Consider the following 19961-nt stretch of genomic DNA (forward strand, 5'->3'; position numbering starts at 1 on the left):
TTGTCAGTGATTTTCACTGACAATATTGCTCTCATCCAATCAGATGCAAAAATTTCAGTAGCTTAAAATGGTTGTCAACAAATGACAAATTTCATGAAACGTTGCAAAGCTTTTCAAGAAGGTGGACATGTGAAACAGAGGTGACAGCACACAACAGATGACACACATGATGGACAATATGTGGACGATGCATGCAAGATGGCGAGTAATCGCAATACAACTTTTGTAGCTCAACGGAGCTGAATGGCTCATGTGAGCTAAAAACATCAAAATAAATAATCTCAGATGCTACATCAGGTGTCATCACAACAACTAGCCTGATCATCACTATCTATATTACATAAGAATAGTGGAAACTATCATGCTTGTGTTACTATCATGATTATCATATCAATTATCATAATACGTACACTTTATGTAAAAAGAAACAACGCCATTTACAAGTATGCATCCTAAAAATGAGAAGAAAGACGAAAAGGGACGGACTTATATGTGTTTATGACAAACTGAAAACATATCTCATCTGCACTGTATGGAGGAAACACTATAAAGATTTCACATTGTCACTTTGAACCACTTACTTGATCCATGCATTCTTACTGTGACTGTTGCACTAGAACGACAAAATTGATTTTGCCTTGTATGAAAAAAAATAACGAAGATAATGACTTTCAGCTACAAACCTTGCTGCAGTCAAAAAAAATCAGAACAAATGAGAAGTTCTGCATTCACGAACTTGTGCACATTGAGTTTAACTTGGACTAAAGTTTTCTAAACAGAGAGTGACCAAACAATCATACTAAGTTCATTCGAAGAGTTAGAACAAATACATCATGAATGGAACAGTTAAAGAGTTGCAATCATTTTATTTTGTAAAAAAAATATTTCATACATTTTCAACCAAGAGGGAAGAGTGAAGAGCTTAACAAACCAGAGTATCAAACTTGTATTTGCTTTCAAGTTTGATCATAGTGGCCCAACTTAGAGAGTGAGTCTTTTCCCTCTATGAGTCCCCTCAGCCACGACAGCTCTCCTCAGCCTCTGGTTATAAAAAGTGGGGCACACAACTTGCCAGCAAACAGCTCAGAGACGACAGTGAGCACGATGGACAGAAGAAAGATGACATAGGAAGAACCCACTGACACAGTGCTGGGGAGTTTGTATGGCTCACCACCAATTTCATCCACGTAGAACCCCATCGGAAAGACAATGGCAGCCAAGCAGAGAAGAACCACTGTGTAAGATTTAAAGAAATCACAATCACTTGAAAAAGAAATTAATTTTCACATTTATAAACATTGTCAGGACATTATTCCACGTGGTAGGTCATACAGTAATAGCAAACATCAAATCGAACAATATAAATTGAAATATAGATTAATGTATCCACAGTCATCAGCAATTGTTATAGCAAATGATACTAGCTGTAAATCATGTGATACACATATTTCTATTAAATGACTTTGGCACTAATAATCATTTCACTTGAACAATGTCACAGCATGAATGCTCACACCAAATCAAATCAAATTATGTTAATTCATCCTGTCAAAATTAATAAATCTTTCTATTCTAATGACACTATGTTTATTGTGTTTTCTTTAATAATGCTGCTGGCACCACAGTCCAGACACTTTGCCCTGGAACAGATCATTATGGGTTTGAACAACAGACACAGAGCAGAACTCACTTGCTGAGAAGGAGAACCAGCGGGCATAGTCCAGTGCAGACTGTCGACGGTGGGAGTAGGCAAACATGACACATGTCGTTGTGAGGCAGATGATGGCACAGACAATGAAGAAAAGAGCTGCTTGCCAAGCAGGGCACAGTGTAGGGGGCATGCATACAGTCTCACGACCAAAAATTGTCAGACACTGCGAAATCAGTCCCATTGTCATTGCCCCTGTATGTTGTGACATCAAACAACAAAATGACTTTCAAGACCCTGAAATTTCCTGGTCTTTCACTTAGACAAAATATTCAAAGTTCTTTGTGATGAGACTTTACTGGGAATATAATAGCACCTACGTAAAATATATTGTGCTAGTGTACCTTCAGATCCATGTAGATACATTTTACACTTTACAGGTATCTCAAATTCCACTGAACCAAATTGCACCAAAATCACAGATGTACTTAGAATAGCTTATTTCCAATCACTTGCATGAATTTGAACCAAATCGCTTGTCAAGAAGAATTCATATCGACATCGACTTTTATGTCATCACTCACTCTTCACAACTCACTCTTCACAAGCAATTGCAATGTACCCTGTTTGCACAATCTGAATCTGAAATTAGTCGTCCGATATAAATATGCAACATATCTTTTAAGTAAAGTTAACCGGGAGTTCAAAATCCTTTTAGTTTCAATAATTATGGCAAGTTGAAACTAGAAATGTCGCTATGGCGACTGATGCCTCCGCCATAATGCATGATTCTCCCAATAGGCGTACAGTACAATGTCTTCACATGTGTGATCCATGACAGTTTCACATAACTGGCAAAATATTGATATGACAGGTTTGTCAGAAATGACTTGAATATTCACTTTCCTTGAACTGGGTTTGCTATAATTGTCGAAGAGTGCAGGTGCACATATTTGGGGAATTGAGAATTTTTACTTGAATTCTGACAGACCCTATAAGTTTATGCATTGAGTAATTTCCAAGGTATGAAGAAAGAGTTAATTACAGTACAAAATAGATTTTTTTTTTTTTTTTTTGGGGGGGGATGCATGGAAACCTGGCCTTTGACCCTTAACCTCTGACCTTTGACATTCTGGCTGGAAATTTCCTGGAGAATCTCCATTAGGTAATGCATGTATATAAGTTTGAAAACTAATAATGCAAGCATTTCATATATTAGTGTATGAGGGAAACAGTAAAATATTGAGGAGTTGACCTTGACCTTTGACCCCATGACTATTGACCTACGACCCCTAAATTCCCTAGATAATCTCTGCCAGTCAGTACATGTGTATGTACCAAGTTCTATGAAGATACATTGAACCATTTGTGAGAAAAGTGATATTACATTTTCACCTAACCTTCGACCTTTTGACCTTTGACCTTATGACATGAAACTCTCTCTGGAGAATCTATATGCAGTAGTACATGTCTGCACCAAGTTTCAAGAAAATACCTTAGGGCATTGCATAGATATCGGGGAAATAGCAACATTTTTAGCATTTGACCTTGACCTTTTGACCTTTGACCTCTTGCCAATGTCACTAAAATCTACTCAACTAATTGTCCCATCATACATCATCCTTGGACCAAGTTTGGTGAAAGCTGCTTCATCCAGTTTTGAGTTATCACGTAAACAGATAAATTTCAGGATTTGACCTTGATCTTTGACCTTTGACCTCAGTTCGATTTCACTAAAAAACTAATCAAGTAATTGTCCCATCATACATCATCCTCTGACAAAGTTTGGTGAAATTTGCTCGATCCAGTCTTGAGTTATCGCGTAAACAGATACAATTTCATGATTTGACCTTGACCTTTGACCTTTGACCTTTGGCGGATTTCACCCAAAATCTAATCAACTAATTGCCCCATCATACTTTATACTTGGACCAAGTTTGGTAGAATTCAAGTCAATATTACTCAAGTTATCGCGTAAACGAAAGCGGACGGACGTACGGACGTACGGACGTACGTACGGACGGACGGACAACCCGAAAACATAATGCCTCCGGCACCACTTCGTGGCGGAGGCATAAAAAGTTGGTTGAGAAATAATCATGTGTATAAGTGTGTGTTTGCCTCTGTCTGTCTCTGTGTGTGCCTGGCAAGTTCATGTGCAATCTACATGTACAGCAACAACTGCATTTCTCAACCAACTTCATTCAACTTGCCATAAATCATTTTATTTAATGATTGTTAGGTAATGTTAGTTCAGTTACTTGAAAGGTAAATGTATACATCATGTCACATATTAGACGGCTAACTTCAGTGTCAGATTATGCCAGCAGTGGTCGCTCGAAAAGAGTGAATTGTTTGGATTGACGACTTGAAAGTCAACGGCAATATTGATGCCTTGCGATAACCAATTTTGTTCAAATTCATGCGGTTGATTGGAATTAAGCTAATGTTATTAGTATCATTAAGTATTTCCTGTGATTTTTGTGCAATTTGGACTTGCAGAATCTGAGATATCTAAAAGTACATGGGTATGAAAGTACTGTAAAGCAAGCCGCCTATAAATCAACCATGATGCCATCCAAGGTTCGACCTAGAACTCCCTACGCTTTTGCTTGAGGTCAAATTTTGGCACAAGCCCACTGGATCCTGGAGGTCAAACCTTGCCCTTGGTGCAGGTTTTTTTACATGTCATTGATAGAACTAAATATACCTGTTAGCTGCCTGCACTTTATGATGGCATTTATTTCATTGATCAAATTTCTAACATGTTAAGCTGTTAACATTATTAATATAGAGGGGATTGTGAAACTGTGTTGACTAATTCCAGTCATTGTCATTCGTCGAAATGTGCATTCGCCAACAGCAAGACTCGACTCAACAGGGAACCACCAGACATTAGATCTTTGCACATGCACAATGAACTCAGAGTCAGTTAACCCCGTTGCGGGGTGCTGTAGTGTGTGAGTCACCTCCCTGGAGTAACCAGTAAACACGTAATTTACGTGTTGGGGTCGCTGTTGCGGTTCAAGACTCAAGACAAAAGTCAAGAGTCTAGCTAACATGTTTATGCCAACAGCAAACTAATTTACTATGAGTTCGACCTAACAAATGCAGCACTTTCCTGTAAAACTGCACTCTTAAGATACCAATTCTGCATTCCACGTAGTGAATCTATACCTCTATGTCTACTGTGTTAAAGTAAGCAAAACAACCCTAACCTAGATTCTAGAAATTTACACAAGCAAAATGAAGATAAAACAAATCACACAATATACAATACATGGGACTACATGTGAGCTTAAACCGTTGTTTTCCTTACCCGAGCCACGAGAAACCACCCACATTGGGTTGAATAAACTCGTTAAAGCGAATACATCTGCTGTGAAGAATAACAACCCCGCAATCACGATAAGTTTATCCATTGTTTGTGCAAATATGCTTTGCCTCCACAGCCACGACGAGGGAAAAACTCATATTTCTAGCCTCCGTACAAAATTAGGTTCCAGTCACCTAGCTGCTAGCAACACACAGCACGTTCACACAGCAACAGCGGTCGCGTAAGGTCGGCCAGGTACAATGTATCCCCGGTACAGTACAAATTGTACGTGTATCTCACCAGCATGAACATACGCTGGCAGGTGTCTATGGGAAATGCGTGTTATAGCAAAATCAGTCCGTCCTCAACGGATTAAGAAACCGACACACTGTTTATATGCACCAGAAAGCTTTCTTACCGTGGGGAAAGCATTTTGTCAAGATTATGAGCTCTAAATAACGAAATTGAAACGTGATGGCGATTCTGCATTCTATAGTTGTTTTTCTTTCTTAATCTAATCATTACGTTAAACATGTTTACTGAATGGAATATGAAACGTTTTAGGTTGCCATTTCTTACAAACCCACATCGTGTAGTTACCTAATTATCTACATGTATTTTCTCCCTCTATGCGTATTCAACCGAGTCTTGAATTGCAACTTTATCTCATAAGAAAAGTAGTGATAAATCGGATGTATTATTCACTCTCACAGGCCCTATAGTAACTGGATTAACACCCTCACCCCCCCCCCCCGTATTGTACACTATTATACATTCATTATCCCCTATTCTACTTTCTTATCATTACCCTTCTACTTCTTCTTTTTAAAGGGACTGTACAGTTCTGGTTGAGGTGAAAATTTAGCTTTTAACGTTTTGCGAGATATTCAGAAACCACTCTATGAGATGTCAAAGAGCATACAATTCTAACGGGAATCAAGACTTTATTTGATGAAAATCGGTTTTGAAATGACTGAGATATCCAAAAACAAGGTGAAACAAAGAGATCCTAATAAAAGGCGTGGCCTGTCGCCTTTATTGGTATCACTTTTTGGGATATCTCAGCCATTTGAAAACCAATTTTCATCAAATAAACGTTGAATCCTTCTTAAAATTACATGCTCAGTCTTTCATACTTTATTAGAGGTTTCTCATTATCTCACTTAGGTATGTTATAAACCTGAATCCTCACCTCAACCAGTCGGCCTATACTGTACGCTCCCTTTAAGCCACCTTTACTTTCAGAGTTGCAGCTCAATTAATGCTGTCTATGTTCTGCGCCACGGTTTTCAGACCACTTCTTCTTCCGCATTAATGTCTTCTGATGTCGCTTTTGTTCATGAATTGATTTCTTGTAGTGTTTTAGTATGAATGCATTGTATTCGTTCTATAGTGGAAAGAACTTGCAGTGAACTTGAACTTATTTACCTACCTATACTTACTATATGCAGATACTCTTTTTTTTTTTCATATCTGTACGTGGCTGCATTTCCGCCCCGGTACTCCTGTGATGATGGCGATCGGGAGACTAATGATATCATTTGGCGTTTGCTTTGTGAAGTAGGTTTTTACTACCTATTTATTATACTCGAGCACATATTATTTTGGCCGTTAGAGGAGGAGGGGGGGGGGTGGTAAGATTCAGTGTGATTGTGAATTGCAGTGTATGTAGTGCACCGAATATGGAGAATCCCATCTTGGCAGGTGTTTTAAAAAAGCTTTTGAAGACAGAGCCTGTAATCTTTTTTTTTTTTTGTTATTCGAGTGAACGTTTAAGATTCCACAACTCAGTTCGAAAAACAAGGTGTAAACACAACAAAGCTTCTCAATGTTAAATGTATGTTCATACATCCGTTGCCATGAAATCTGATTTCTCGTTCTGCGGTTGCCCTATAGGACCTACTAGTACCTATAGCTTATACTATAGCCTTTACGGTTATTTTGTTAGGTTTTTCAATACAGGTTGTCATCAGCTCCATGACGACAATTAAAGGACCAGTTCACCTTCATAATGATACATGGATTGAGTACATGCAATCTAGTAGAACACGTCAGTGAAAGTTTGAGGAAAATCAGACAATCCGTTCAAAAGTTATGACTTTTTAGATACGCACTCTCTGCTGGATAAGAACTGATTACTGATACAGTAAAATGTCACATGCGTAGAACGATAATGAAGAAAATACAAAGAGAATTTCATAAATTTTCATGTTTTGAAAAAAGTACACATATTCCCTCGACTTATCACTGACATTATGTTAAGGGTTATTATGCCCTGCATGCCTGCTGAAAGAGGCAAGTCAAGTGCTCTGTTATTAAGTGCGAAAAGTGAAAATATGTTGAATTTTCTTTATATTTTCTTTACATTGTTCTACACAATATTGAAGTGACATCAGAAGATGTATAGCAGTCTTCTCATCCAGCAGTGACTGCGCAAAAACTTCATTATAACTCTTGAATGGATTGTCCGATTTTCCGAAAGCTTTCACTGATCTGTTCTATTAATATTACTGCATTCTCTCAACACTTAGCGAACTTAATTGTCCTTTTATCTTGAGAGGATATAGATGCCAACGGGTCTTACACATTGTACATTGTATATTTATATCACCTAATCATTTCCACTCTTTCCTCTTTGCATTCTAATACGCCTTCACTTGCAGCTGCTACGACTTACGGAAATTAATTTATGCCCTTCAGGGGGCATTTCATGAAGCGTTTTGTCAGATATTTTGTCTGACAAACTGTTACAAGCTACTGAAATCCTTAAATCTGACTGGCTGAGAGCAAATTTATCCGACAAAATTGTCGGACAAAATGCTTCATGAAATGCTCCCCCCCCCCCCCTCCCCAGTAATGGGTATAGTCATTGGGTTTATTATGTCATGTACGAGCTTTGATTGCATTAGCGCTGTTTACTCATTCACTTATATATAACAACAAAAATTCGACGAAAATTTGTGCCAGCTCTCTGGTCATATTAAGTGTTTTCACTATTTTTCTTTTGCCTCTTAATTTCACCTCATCCGCCCTCAGTTTTCCTGCTTTCTCCTTCTGACAACTCTCTTTTTTCTCATAGGAAATTCCACATCTTTTATAGTTTACGCCTTTTGCTTGCATGGATCCTCTCATCAATGCGTACAACTGTATAAAGGTGACATGTATGTCCCGACCACAATAATGAAGAATTTGAAAAACAGATCAGCGTCATTTCACTTTTTTAATTTTTTATTAAGGTCATCATGAAATATGGGGGAAATCCCTTTTTTACTGACATTGCACTCGTTACATAATAAGAAATATTTCGAAGACATTATTGAAATTATCATTAAAGACATCTCAATGTCTTTGTATTTAAGAAACTTTATTCTCAAATAATTCGAATTGGTAAGAATAGATTTCTATTTTTGCATCTAAACACTAAATAGCTGGGGGGGGGGGGGGGGGGCAATGGTAAACCGGTCTCTAACGACAGTGTTCTGCTGTATTGTTCTGCTGTACACCATGGAATGACAGTCTGCAAATAATCATTATTTGCCATTATTATTACCATTTTTTGTCCGCTGCTTTTTATTATTGTCTCCTAGTCAAAACCAAAAGGCTGTGACGAGAATCCATAATAACTAATAACTTTTTTTTTACTCAAATCAAGAATGTCGCATTATCTGTCATAAAGTTGTCTTTCTACGGCCTTGGCTTTGTAATCATCTTAACATTCAAGAACGTTCAGTTAACTAATAGTGCAAATATTCTTATTATATCGTATAAAGTCACTGGTTTATATCAGCAACGAAACAAAATCAAAATTAAAAAAATATCAATAGACACAGCATGCTGAGGCGGATCTACCGGGGGTGTGTGGGTTAGGGGTTTACCCCCCCCCCCCCCTAAAAAAAAAAAAAAAAAAAAAAAAACCCTCGGCCACGCCTTTATTTTTCGTAACAAAGAGAGAGATTACCTCAAGAATATTCATTAGTGTGTGTTCACACAGAGGTGTACGCGTGTACAAATCGTCTGTGTAGTGTACTGTATAATTATTAGTTGTCTGCACGCAGGTGGTTGCATGCATCAACCGCGACAAAAAAAAAAGAAAGACCTAGTCAATTGCTTTCCAAATGAATTAAGGGGAAATATAGAGATTATTTAGGGTCTGGCAAAAATAGTCAAAACTTAAGCTGATTTCACCCAACACCAAACAACCAACACCCAACACCCAACACCGTACCTCCTTGGAAGAATCATGGAGCTATTTCCTTGATAGAACTGATGATCGCATACAAGAAACATATATCCGAACTCACTGGCGTAGCCAGGGGGGGGGGGGGGGGGGGCGATGGGGGCGGTCGCCCCCCCTAAGATTTGGACCGGGGATTTGGGAGGCGGAAAAAAAAAAATGCGTGTATACTGTATGCATGCACATGAAGCGGGTCTCCTTTGCAACCTTTCATCTAATAAGATATTTTTTTTTGAATATTTCACTCAAAGTGTGCACCAGATCGTTGAATTTCAATTCAAAATATGCAAAATCTCTCGTGCTTGGGAGGGGGTATCCCCCTCCCAAACCCTCCCCCTCTGTGCCTCTTTCCCTAGCTAAGTACACTTTTTAGATTTACAAAAAATTATGAATAATTCTGAGTGCACAAGACTTATCACTTATATTCCGAAAACTCAAGGTTCCCTCATGTATTAGGGGAATTTCCCCTTTTAATCGACCCTTTCCTCCCTCAGCCCCCCCCCCCCCCATCAGTTTTTTATTTTTTTTTTTGGTGATTTCCCAAATGTTGATTCCATCAAATATGCGTATACGAGATATCTCAATTTCAACCTTCAAAAGGAAGGGAAGAGTGGAGATAACACTCGCCCACGCCTTCTCCCTGCTCGCCCCCCCCCCCCCCCCCCCGCCATGCATAGAAGTAGACTGTGGCTATACCCAGATCGCTTTATTTCAATTCTAAGAACGCAAAAGCTCCACGAGCGGGAGGGGGAATCCCCCTTCCCCTAAGCTCTACCTCACTAGACTTTATACATACACACAGATGGTGCACATTCGGAATAAGAGCTAAATTCCATGATTTTAACACTTCGATGAAAAAGTATGGCACCAAAAATTTGCACCAGAAAACGCAAAATTACCTTCGTGTGGCAGGGGATATGCCCCTATCTACACCCTCGTGTGCATGCTTTTTCTGTTTGATTGCTGAACAGACAGCGTTCATGATATTCAGTGAATACAAGAAGACTAGTGTATTTAAATTATACCATTTTATAGGCAAATTGTTCAATAATAATCTGCACTAAAATATACTGCAACCTTAAACAAGTGGCACTTTTTCAACTCGTTAAAACACGCAAAAACATGCATCAAATTGCACCATTTGCAACATCAAAATGCAAAAAGTTCTCACCGTGGAAGGGGGGACACTCCCCTCCCACACCCTCCCCTCCCCCCTGGCTCGCTCCACCCGCTCGGGTTCAATCGCGTTCATGATATTCAGTGAAAAGAATTAATACAAGAAGTGTATTTAAATTATATCATTTTATAGGCAAATTGTTCAATAATAATCTACACTAAAATATACTGCAACCTTAAACAAGTGGCACTGTTTCAACTCGTTAAAATACGCAAAAACATGCATCAAATTGCACCATTTGCAACATCAAAATGCAAAAAGTTCTCACCGTGGGAGGGGGACACCCCCCTCCCACACCCTCCCTTCCCCCCTCGCTCGCTCCACTCGCTCGGGTTCAGTCGCGTTCATCAGTGAAAAGAATTGATACAAGAAGTGTATTCAAATTAGATCATTTAATAGGCAAATTGTTCAATAATAATCTACACTAAAATATACTGCTACCTTAAACAAGTGGGACTGTTTCACGTCGATAAAACGCGCAAAAACATGCACCAAATTGAACTATTGCAAAATCAAAATGCAAAAAGTTCTTACCCTGGGAGGGGGGAAACCCCCCTCCCGCACCCTCCCCTCCCCCCTCGCTCGCTCCACTCGCTAGGGTTCAGTCGCGTTCATGATATTCAATGAAAAGAATTAATACAATAAGTGTATTTAAATTATCCCATTTTATAGGCAAATTGTTCAATAATAATCTACACTAAAATATACTGCTATATACCTTAAACAAGTAGGACTGTTTCACGTCGATAAAACGCGCAAAAACATGCATCAAATTGCACCATTTGCAATATCAAAATGCAAAAAGTTCTTATCGTGGATAGGTCCCCCCTCACCCTCCCCTCCCCCTTCGCTCGCTCCGCTCGCTCGGGTTCAGTCGCGTTCATGATATTCAATGAAAAGAATTAATACAATAAGTGTATTTAAATTATCCCATTTTATGGGCAAATTGTTCAATAATAATCTACACTAAAATATACTGCTATATACCTTAAACAAGTGGGACTGTTTCACGTCGATAAAACGCGCAAAAACATGCATCAAATTGCACCATTTGCAACATCAAAATGCAAAAAGTTCTTATCGTGGGAGGGGGGACACCCCCCTCCCACACCCTCCCCTCCCCCTTCGCTCGCTCCGCTCGCTCGGGTTCAGTCGCGTTCATGATATTCAGTGAAAAGAATTAATACAAGAAGTGTGTTTAAATTATACCATTTTATAGGCAAATTGTTCAATAATAATCAACACTAAAATATACTGCTACCTTAAACAAGTGGGACTGTTTCACGTCGATAAAACGCGCAAAAACATGCATCAAATTGCACCATTGCAAAATCAAAATGCAAAAAGTTCTTACCGTGGGAGGGGGGAAACCCCCCTCCCACACCCTTCCCTTCCCCCCTCGCTCGCTCCGCTTGCTAGGGTTCAGTCGCGCTCATGATATTCAATGAAAAGAATTAATACAAGAAGTGTATTTAAATTATACCATTTTATAGGCAAATTGTTCAATAATAATCTACACTAAAATTTACTGCTATATACCTTAAACAAGTGGGACTGTTTCACGTCGATAAAACGCGCAAAAACATGCATCAAATTGCACCATTTGCAACATCAAAATGCAAAAAGTTCTTACCGTGGGGGGGGGGGGGACACCCCCCTCCCACACCCTCCCCTACCCCCTCTCTCGCTCCGCTCGCTCGGGTTCAGTCGCGTTCATGATATTCAGTGAAAAGAATTAATACAAGAAGTGTATCTAAATTATACCCTTTTAGAGGCAAATTATTCAATAATAATCTACACCAAAATAAACTGCTACCATAAACAAGTGGGACTGTTTCACGTCGATAAAACGCGCAAAAACATGCATCAAATTGCACCATTTACAACATCAAAATGCAAAAAAGTTCTTACCGTGGGAGGGGGGACACCCCCCTCCCACACCCTCCCCCCCCCCCCTCGCTCGCTCCGCTCGCTCGGGCTCGGTCGCTTCGCTCCCTCGCAGACTAACCGCCCCCCCTAAGATGAAATCCTGGCTACGCCGTTGTCCGAACTACAAGATCACCTGGGTGCCGTTTTATCAAAAGATAATTGATTATAAATTTCCTTTTCACGGAGTTTCCTTAGTTACTGCTGTTGTGAACTAATATGTTCGTAGACTTCGAGCAGAAACTTTTAGCGGTTATTCATAAGTGTATAGGCCTACATTGATAGGTTGTTGTTTTTTTTTTTTTCAAGTGTTCGGATACAACGAGAGTCCGGTTATAACGAGAAAAATCACCCAGAACCGCGACGATCTCTTTATAACGGGATTCTCCTGTATTTGATTTTATGCTTATGATTGATGTCGGAGAGTTAAATCATTGATTTCAGGGACTTATAATCGATTAGGCCTATAAGTTTTAATAAAACGGGGTCCAGGATCATTAGGAACAAATAGTGCACAATTTTTAAATATGGTCACAAAGCAAACCCCATTGTGGCACAAGATGAACAGGTGAGAGTGCGTTAGTAGAGATGCAGCGTACTCGAGGCTATAATGGTAAAACATGCACGACATTGTGAATACCCGAGAGTGTGCTGCATCTCCATGAACTTAAACCTGTGCATTATTAGTTATATATATAAGGCCGAAAACGAACGCAAGTTTTATGTACTTTTAAGGGTGAATACCAGTCAGCTACATGCAGAACTTGCTCAAAAGCCAAGATGTCCGAAAATGTTTGTTTCAAACACTATACACACAACTAAAAGTTGTTTTTCAGAAATAAGTGATTGAGAGCGCACCAGCACAGTTACTGATAGTGCCCACTGCTAAAGTAATCATTTTGACGTCAGTGAGCGTGCAGTTATGCTTTTTCGGTAATGTGTGGGCAACAGGATAACAAGCCGTGCTGTATATGCTTTGTTGCACTTTTTGCACGTTAGTATGAGAATAAAGATCGAACACGAAACTTAAGCTCATCAGCGCTTCTGATTGGCTACAGTCTTGAACCCGTTTTATCAAAACAATTGTGACATCGCGCCCTGCTTCATACGGTCATTGTCACTCATCTTTACGTAACATTATACGGGTGATGAAAATGGATGATGGTTTTGAACACAGACAAATGCAAGGTTCTGACAATCTCCAGGAAAAGAAGAAAGGCTCAATTACACGTGAATCATCTGAACAACGCCCCTCTTGAATCTGTTGAATCCGTGAAGTACTTGGGTGTAACCATCACGTCTGATTTGCAGTGGACCCAACATGTCTGTAATACTGTCAAGATAACGTCCTTGCATTCTTCGCATAAAATCCCTCGATGTCAAAGCCACAGCTTACAAAACGTTACTCGTCGACCAATTATTATATAGAGTTTTATGCCTCCTCTGTTTGATACCCAGCTTCCAAGAACTTCGCATCCACAAAGTGAAATGGTCCAGAGAAGAGCTGCGAGATTCACTCTGAATCCCCACCATATTATGATACCTCAAGTGTCACCAAAATGCTGCAAGAACTTAATTTGACCACTCTGCAACAGCGCCGAGAAAATGACAGGCTAACCATGATGACAACGTACAAAATACACAATAATCTTGCTCATCTTTCGGCAAAGGACTATAGTATCAAACAGGTAACTCAGTTGACGAGAGCCACGCAACCACATTCATATTAGATACCATACTCGAGAACTGAATCGCATCGTCATTCGTTCTTTTCGAGAACATGAAGGAGCTGCACTCCCTGTCCTCGGAAATTGTTGCAGCGCCATCTGTGGGAGCCTTCCGTGAGGGTATAACATCAGCTCGTCTATGTTCTTCGTATTTGCGCTCCAAGGTGTAAGTGTTTGTAAATACATGCAGTATCTGTGAATGAGTTTGAGTTTGAGTTTGAGTTTATTTTATTTCACCACGGGTCACTCACTTCAGCCAATGGCTGTTCTTCTGTGAGTCCGTGAAGTAAAAAAATCATACAATTACAAAATACAACATTTTATACATAGTATAGGAAACTTTAAAAAAAGTAACAAAAAAAAAAAACAAAAATCAAATAAAAAAATCAAACAAACAGACACACAAAAACAAATCATAGGAAATCATGCATACTACATAAAGAACATGAGAATTAAGATACTGAAAAAAACCAAAGGAAAACAATTAATGCACAGTGTTACAGTTCAATGTAAACAATTACTACGTATATAATTTATCCACCTTATGTTTACATGTAAGAAAAGATACACTTTGCTTTACATCATCTGATAAATTATTCCATAATTTAGCGCCTCGATATGTTACACTACGTTTCTTAAAATTAGTTCTTGGGTGTGGTACATCTAGTTTCAATATTCCTTTTCTCAGTATGTAAGTAGTCTGCTTAAATGGAAATAAATTACATACAATTTGTGGCATAATCCTATTTACAATTTTATACATCACATACAATAACTGTTTATCACTTCTTTCAATAAATGTATCTATCTTTAACTTTGCATTTGTTTGTATCAAATCAAATAATGCTTCACTCGAAAATCTCCATTTTACATTCATAGAAACTCTCAATGCTCTATTTAATAATTTCTGAATTTTATCAATACGTATTTTCCCCGCGTTTCCCCAGATTATACTACAGTAATCAATCCTACTTTGAATAATAGTTTTATAGAAAATCAATGCCATTTGCTCTGTTATATAAGGTCGAATTCTTTTTAACAAATATAAAAGGGTTTGTAATTTTTTATACAATGAATCGATGTGATTTGTCCACTCTAAATATTGATCAATTTGCACACCCAGATATTAACAATTTGAAACACGAGTAATAACAGTGTCCTTTATCTTAATACATGATGGCTCCACTGAGTTGAGTTTCTTTCTTGACCCAACTAAAAGAAATTCACATTTTGTAACATTAAGAGCGAGCTTATTTCTGGTTAACCATCTATGTATTCTCACCAATTCTTCATTTAAAACGCCCGTCAATCTCTTCACATCACTACACGAGTAGTGCAGGCAGGTGTCATCTGCGTATAATGAAACCTTGCATTTCTTTACATATAAAGGCAAATCGTTTATGTATAGAACAAAAAGTAAAGGGCCCAGATTTGACCCCTGTGGTATTCCACATGTGATTGTCCGTGGACTAGATTGTACACCGTTGATGATAGTGCATTGTGTGCGACTGGTAAGATAACTTCGGAACCATTCAACAACAACATCACTGATACCATACATACGTAATTTCTTTAAGAGGATACCATGGTCTACTGTATCAATAGCCTTCTTTAAATCCAAGGTTACTATCCCAACAAAGTTGCCTTTGTCCATATTATCAAGCCAGTCTTCAGTGGTGGTAAGCAAGGCAGTCATGGTGGAATTGTTTGGCCTAAAGCCTGACTGGTGCTCACTAAGCAAATCGTTCGTTTGCAGATATCCGTAGAGTTGATCAAATACTAACTTTTCTATAATTTTTGTGATAATCGATAATATTGATATAGGTCGGTAGTTACTCATATTAGTTTTCTCCCCACCCTTGTGGACTGGCGTAATACGCGATCGTTTCCACGACAACGGCACCTTACTTTGATGTATTGACTGATTAAATATATATGTCAACGGCTTAAAAACATAATCAGCTATTGATTTCAAAACGATAGCGGGAATATTGTCCAAACCAGTTGCTTTATCAACAGATAGACTATTCAAACTGCTCAAAACATCTTTCTCATCTATCTTTTTCAACTTAAAATCATTTCCGTTATCAACGATTCCAGGGTCATTGCTCTCATCTTCATCATTGACTTCAATACTCTCTTGAATAACCTTTCCAATATTTGTGAAGTGCTTATTGAAGTTATCTGCTATTTCAACTTTATCATAAATGTCCCTGTTTTCATTTGCAATACACGTTATTCTTTCAGCCCGCGGTTTACGAGGTAAAACATAACTCAATGATTTCCATACGTCACCAGAGGTACCACAACTATTTTGAACACAGCTAGCAATATACTCTTTCTTTGCTTTCCGAATTTCATACGTTACTTTATTTCGCAGTAGCTTATACTTATTCCAGTCATCAGACAGACCTGATTTCTTTGCTACACACTTTTGTACATTTCTTAGTCTGATTAATTCGAGGACCTGCTCAGTGATCCAAGGTGATTCTTTTTTCTTTATTCGTTTTTTCCTCAATGGGGCATGTTTGTCTATAATACCAGTTATCACCTCTTCAAACTTATTGTACAATATCTCCACATCAGTTTCTGTCATCATATCATCCCATGCTACAGACGATATATCTTTTTTCAGCAATTCAAAATCAACCTTCTTTAAATTACGAGAAACCTTATACAAATGTCGAGCATCTTTCTGAGTGCGTCGTTTCCCAAAGGAACAATACACAAGATAATGATCACTTAAAGTTAGTGGCAATACATCCACCATACCTATTTTTTCTGCTGCATTAGTCATGATGAGATCAATAATAGTGGAAGATGAAGTAGCTGTATCCCTCGTTGCAGAATTCACTAACTGTTCATAACCATAACATTCAGTTACTTCAAACAACCTTTTAGTTTGCCACGATCTTTTCTCAGACATTGTATTACAATTCATGTCACCAAGAAGTATACATTCATAATCTAAATCTTCTATCGTCTGAAGTACTGACTCCAGCAAATCAAATGCGCTCCGATTTGAGTGAGGAGGTCTATACCACGTAGCAATCAATACTGGCTTTAAATACACACGTTTTATTTCAATAATTAACATTTCCAGCTCGGAATTCATAAGGTCATAATTATCTTACAGTATAATCAACTTCATCTCGCACATATACAGCTACACCTCCCCCTGATCTATCCCTGTCTTTACGAATTATGCTATAACCGTTACACAGTAATTCGTTATCATAAATTGATTCATTAAGATGTGTTTCACTCAGTGTTAACACGTGGATATTTGTTTGAGTAGTGAGTACACGTAATTCATCAATGTTCTTTGTCAGCGATGCACAGTTTAAATGTGCGATTTTGATTCCATCCGCACTGCGAAGGTTATCTATATGTTCTTCCAAGGACGCTAATACATTTCTTTTCGCTTTCCAGGGTTCCAAACCTCGATGTTCATCACTGTGGGATGCATTTTCATTATCAGTGTGCAAACCTTCATCAGATATATCGTAAATGCAATCACTGTTTACATGAAATGGTAATTCAGATAGGCAACAACATCGGCAGATCCAGTCATCGTCTGAGACAAAAATGTCTTCACTGTAAGGAGTGCATTTCAAATGACACCAACGTCGACATACAGAACACAGGAGTGCATTTTGGTTGCATTGAACTTTTTTATCACAAACAATACATGGGTACTTAATATTCATATTTGTCTTAGTTCACTAGTTGGTATTACAGCTAACCTTTCTTTACTGCAGCCTCTCGATGTCGGACATGTTCCTGATCGGGACTCGCTTGTCGTCTTTCCCGTAGATTTTGACTAGCGCGGTGATTTTTCCGTCTTTGGTCCATACTCGCTTCACGGACGACTTTTTCGCTGCGGCGTTGACGAGTGACCGTCGCTGCAGCGTCAGGTCCTCGTGAACGAAAATCGGGCTGCCTTTGAAGCGGGACTTCGCGTCGTAGACAATTTGACGAGTGTTGTAGACTGCAAATTTGACGATGATGGGTTTGGGCGTCTGTTGTCGCTCTGTTTCCTGTCTGGACCTGGGTGTAATACGATGGCTCCTGGCAATGCATGAAGACTGGAGGGTGATGCCAAGGTGTTTCTTGACGACATCAATGATGACGGCGTCAGTGTTTTCGTCCTTGGTTTCTGGAATCCCGTAGAATCTGAGACATTCTCGTCGGGAATACTGTTCCTGTTCTTCAATGTCATGCTGTACCTTTGAGATGTCGTTTTCCAATGCTTTCAGTTTTGCATTCACTGAGTGTTGTTCGGCCTTCAGCTGCGCTAGGTCCAGTGAAATGGCTTCGTACACACTCTGTGTCACTTTCTCCAAAATGGCGTCGGTGATTACCTCCTGCATTCTTTCAATGATGTCATCCGAGCACAATGCCTCCTTTATTTGTGAATAAACTGTATTATAATGTAAATAATATTCGAACAAAAGACGTAATTTACGGAGAACACTCTCAGTCTGTAAGAAACTTCAGTTTATTGAAGGAGGCAGAAGAAAAAGAGACCATGTCAGGGGTCACTGTAGGATCTCTCCACATCATCGCATCCACCACACGACTTCTCTCCTCGCATTTTCCTCTTTTTTGTTTAAGTTTTGATCACAAATATAGAACAAATTGAGAGTTTGTTCGCAAAAACCGATAAGTCCATTTATGAAGATTTTGAAGTACGGTCTCTATCATAAAGTACAAAATAATACCTTTTAAATGATATATTGGTCACTAAAGGTACATTTTTGAAGTTATGGTCAAAAGAAGCAAATATTTTCTTATTATTGTCTTTATTTTTCTTGACCTTTAATCGCAAATATCTCCATTTGGCAAATATGGAATTATCGGTTTTTGCGAACAAACTCTTCAAATATACTCTGCCTAATTTGATTTTCTTGTTAAAACTATGGGCAATGGTGTCTCCAAAAGGACTATTCACTTCGGGGCTGCGCCCTTAATTAGTGAATGCATGTAGTATACCGGATGTCCCAAAAAAAAAGCGGAACGGTGGATTTTCAGTACCTTGCGTTCTAAAAGTGATATATTTTTTGACATCATTAGAAAGAGCATCTTCTGCAGAAGACCATGATACCAAAATCATTAAATTTGGTTGCGCACTTTTTATTCTACGCCAATTTCTGTAAATGCAGTCATTTTCAATTTTTTGCGACTTATGAGATAATAATTTGGGCGCGACTCGCGTTCCATACGGTGAATTGTGTTAGCTCGTTGATCCATGTCAACAAAAGATAACGCTTTCATATTGGGAGCGCGCACACACACACACACACACACACACACACACACACTATTTTTTTCCCCTGGCCCGTGTCCAATGCACAGAACTCTTACAAGAGTTCTGTGGTCCAATGTGAAAGCTGTATCTTTTGTTGACATGGATCACCGAGCTTACACAATATCCACTGTATGGATCGCGTGTCGCGCTCAAATTATTATCTCATAAGTCGCAAAAATCTGGCGAAATTTGACAATCACTGCATTTTCAGAAATTGGTGTAGAATAAAAAGTACTGAACCAAATTAAATGATTTTGGTATCATAGTATTCTGCGGAAGATGCTCTTTTTAGTGATGTCAAAAGATGTATAACTTTTAGACCGCAAAGTACTGAAAATCCACCGTTCCGCTTTTTTTGGGACACCCGGTATTGGGGGGCATTGATAAGTTTTCACGTTAGAGAGGGCAAAACTTGGAAATTAAAATTATTATAATACAATGTGCGAGGGAGCGGAGCGACCGAGCCGGGGGTGGGGTGGGGGGGGGGGGGGGTTGGGAGGCCACAATGAGAGGGATATCCCCCTCTCACACTTACCGGGGGGGGGGGGGGGGTGCATTTTCAGACCTGCTGCACACCTTTTGTATTTTTTTAATTTTTTTTTTCCAATCAGAAAGTGAGAGA

General features: G+C 38.9%; 1 protein-coding gene across 1 annotated transcript; it reads right to left on the bottom strand.

The window, feature by feature from the left end:
• Positions 1-418: 418 nt before the first annotated feature.
• On the bottom strand, positions 419-5163 carry LOC139742812 (uncharacterized protein C16orf52 homolog A-like). The gene is made up of 3 exons (XM_071653326.1): positions 4968-5163; positions 1691-1903; positions 419-1234 (listed from the first exon to the last, which is right to left on the bottom strand). Exons 1-3 carry the CDS (start codon positions 5068-5070, stop codon positions 1035-1037), a joined length of 516 nt encoding a protein of 171 aa, XP_071509427.1. The 5' UTR covers positions 5071-5163; the 3' UTR covers positions 419-1034.
• Between the last annotated feature and the right edge of the window lie 14798 nt (positions 5164-19961).

This window comes from Diadema antillarum, unplaced genomic scaffold (assembly GCF_040938485.1).
Source record: "Diadema antillarum isolate AM-2024a unplaced genomic scaffold, OU_Dant_1.0 seq00001021_RagTag, whole genome shotgun sequence".
NCBI lineage: Eukaryota > Metazoa > Echinodermata > Echinoidea > Diadematoida > Diadematidae > Diadema > Diadema antillarum.

Excerpts from the sequence above, each read along its gene's own strand:
- LOC139742812 (XM_071653326.1), bottom strand. The coding sequence starts at position 5,070 with ATGGATAAACTTATCGTGATTGCGGGGTTGTTATTCTTCACAGCAGAT. Across the intron at positions 1,904-4,967 it reads GGTGGTTTCTCGTGGCTCGG|GGGCAATGACAATGGGACTG; the intron begins GTAAGGAAAACA and ends CACAACATACAG. Across the intron at positions 1,235-1,690 it reads CTGGTTCTCCTTCTCAGCAA|TGGTTCTTCTCTGCTTGGCT; the intron begins GTGAGTTCTGCT and ends AATCTTACACAG.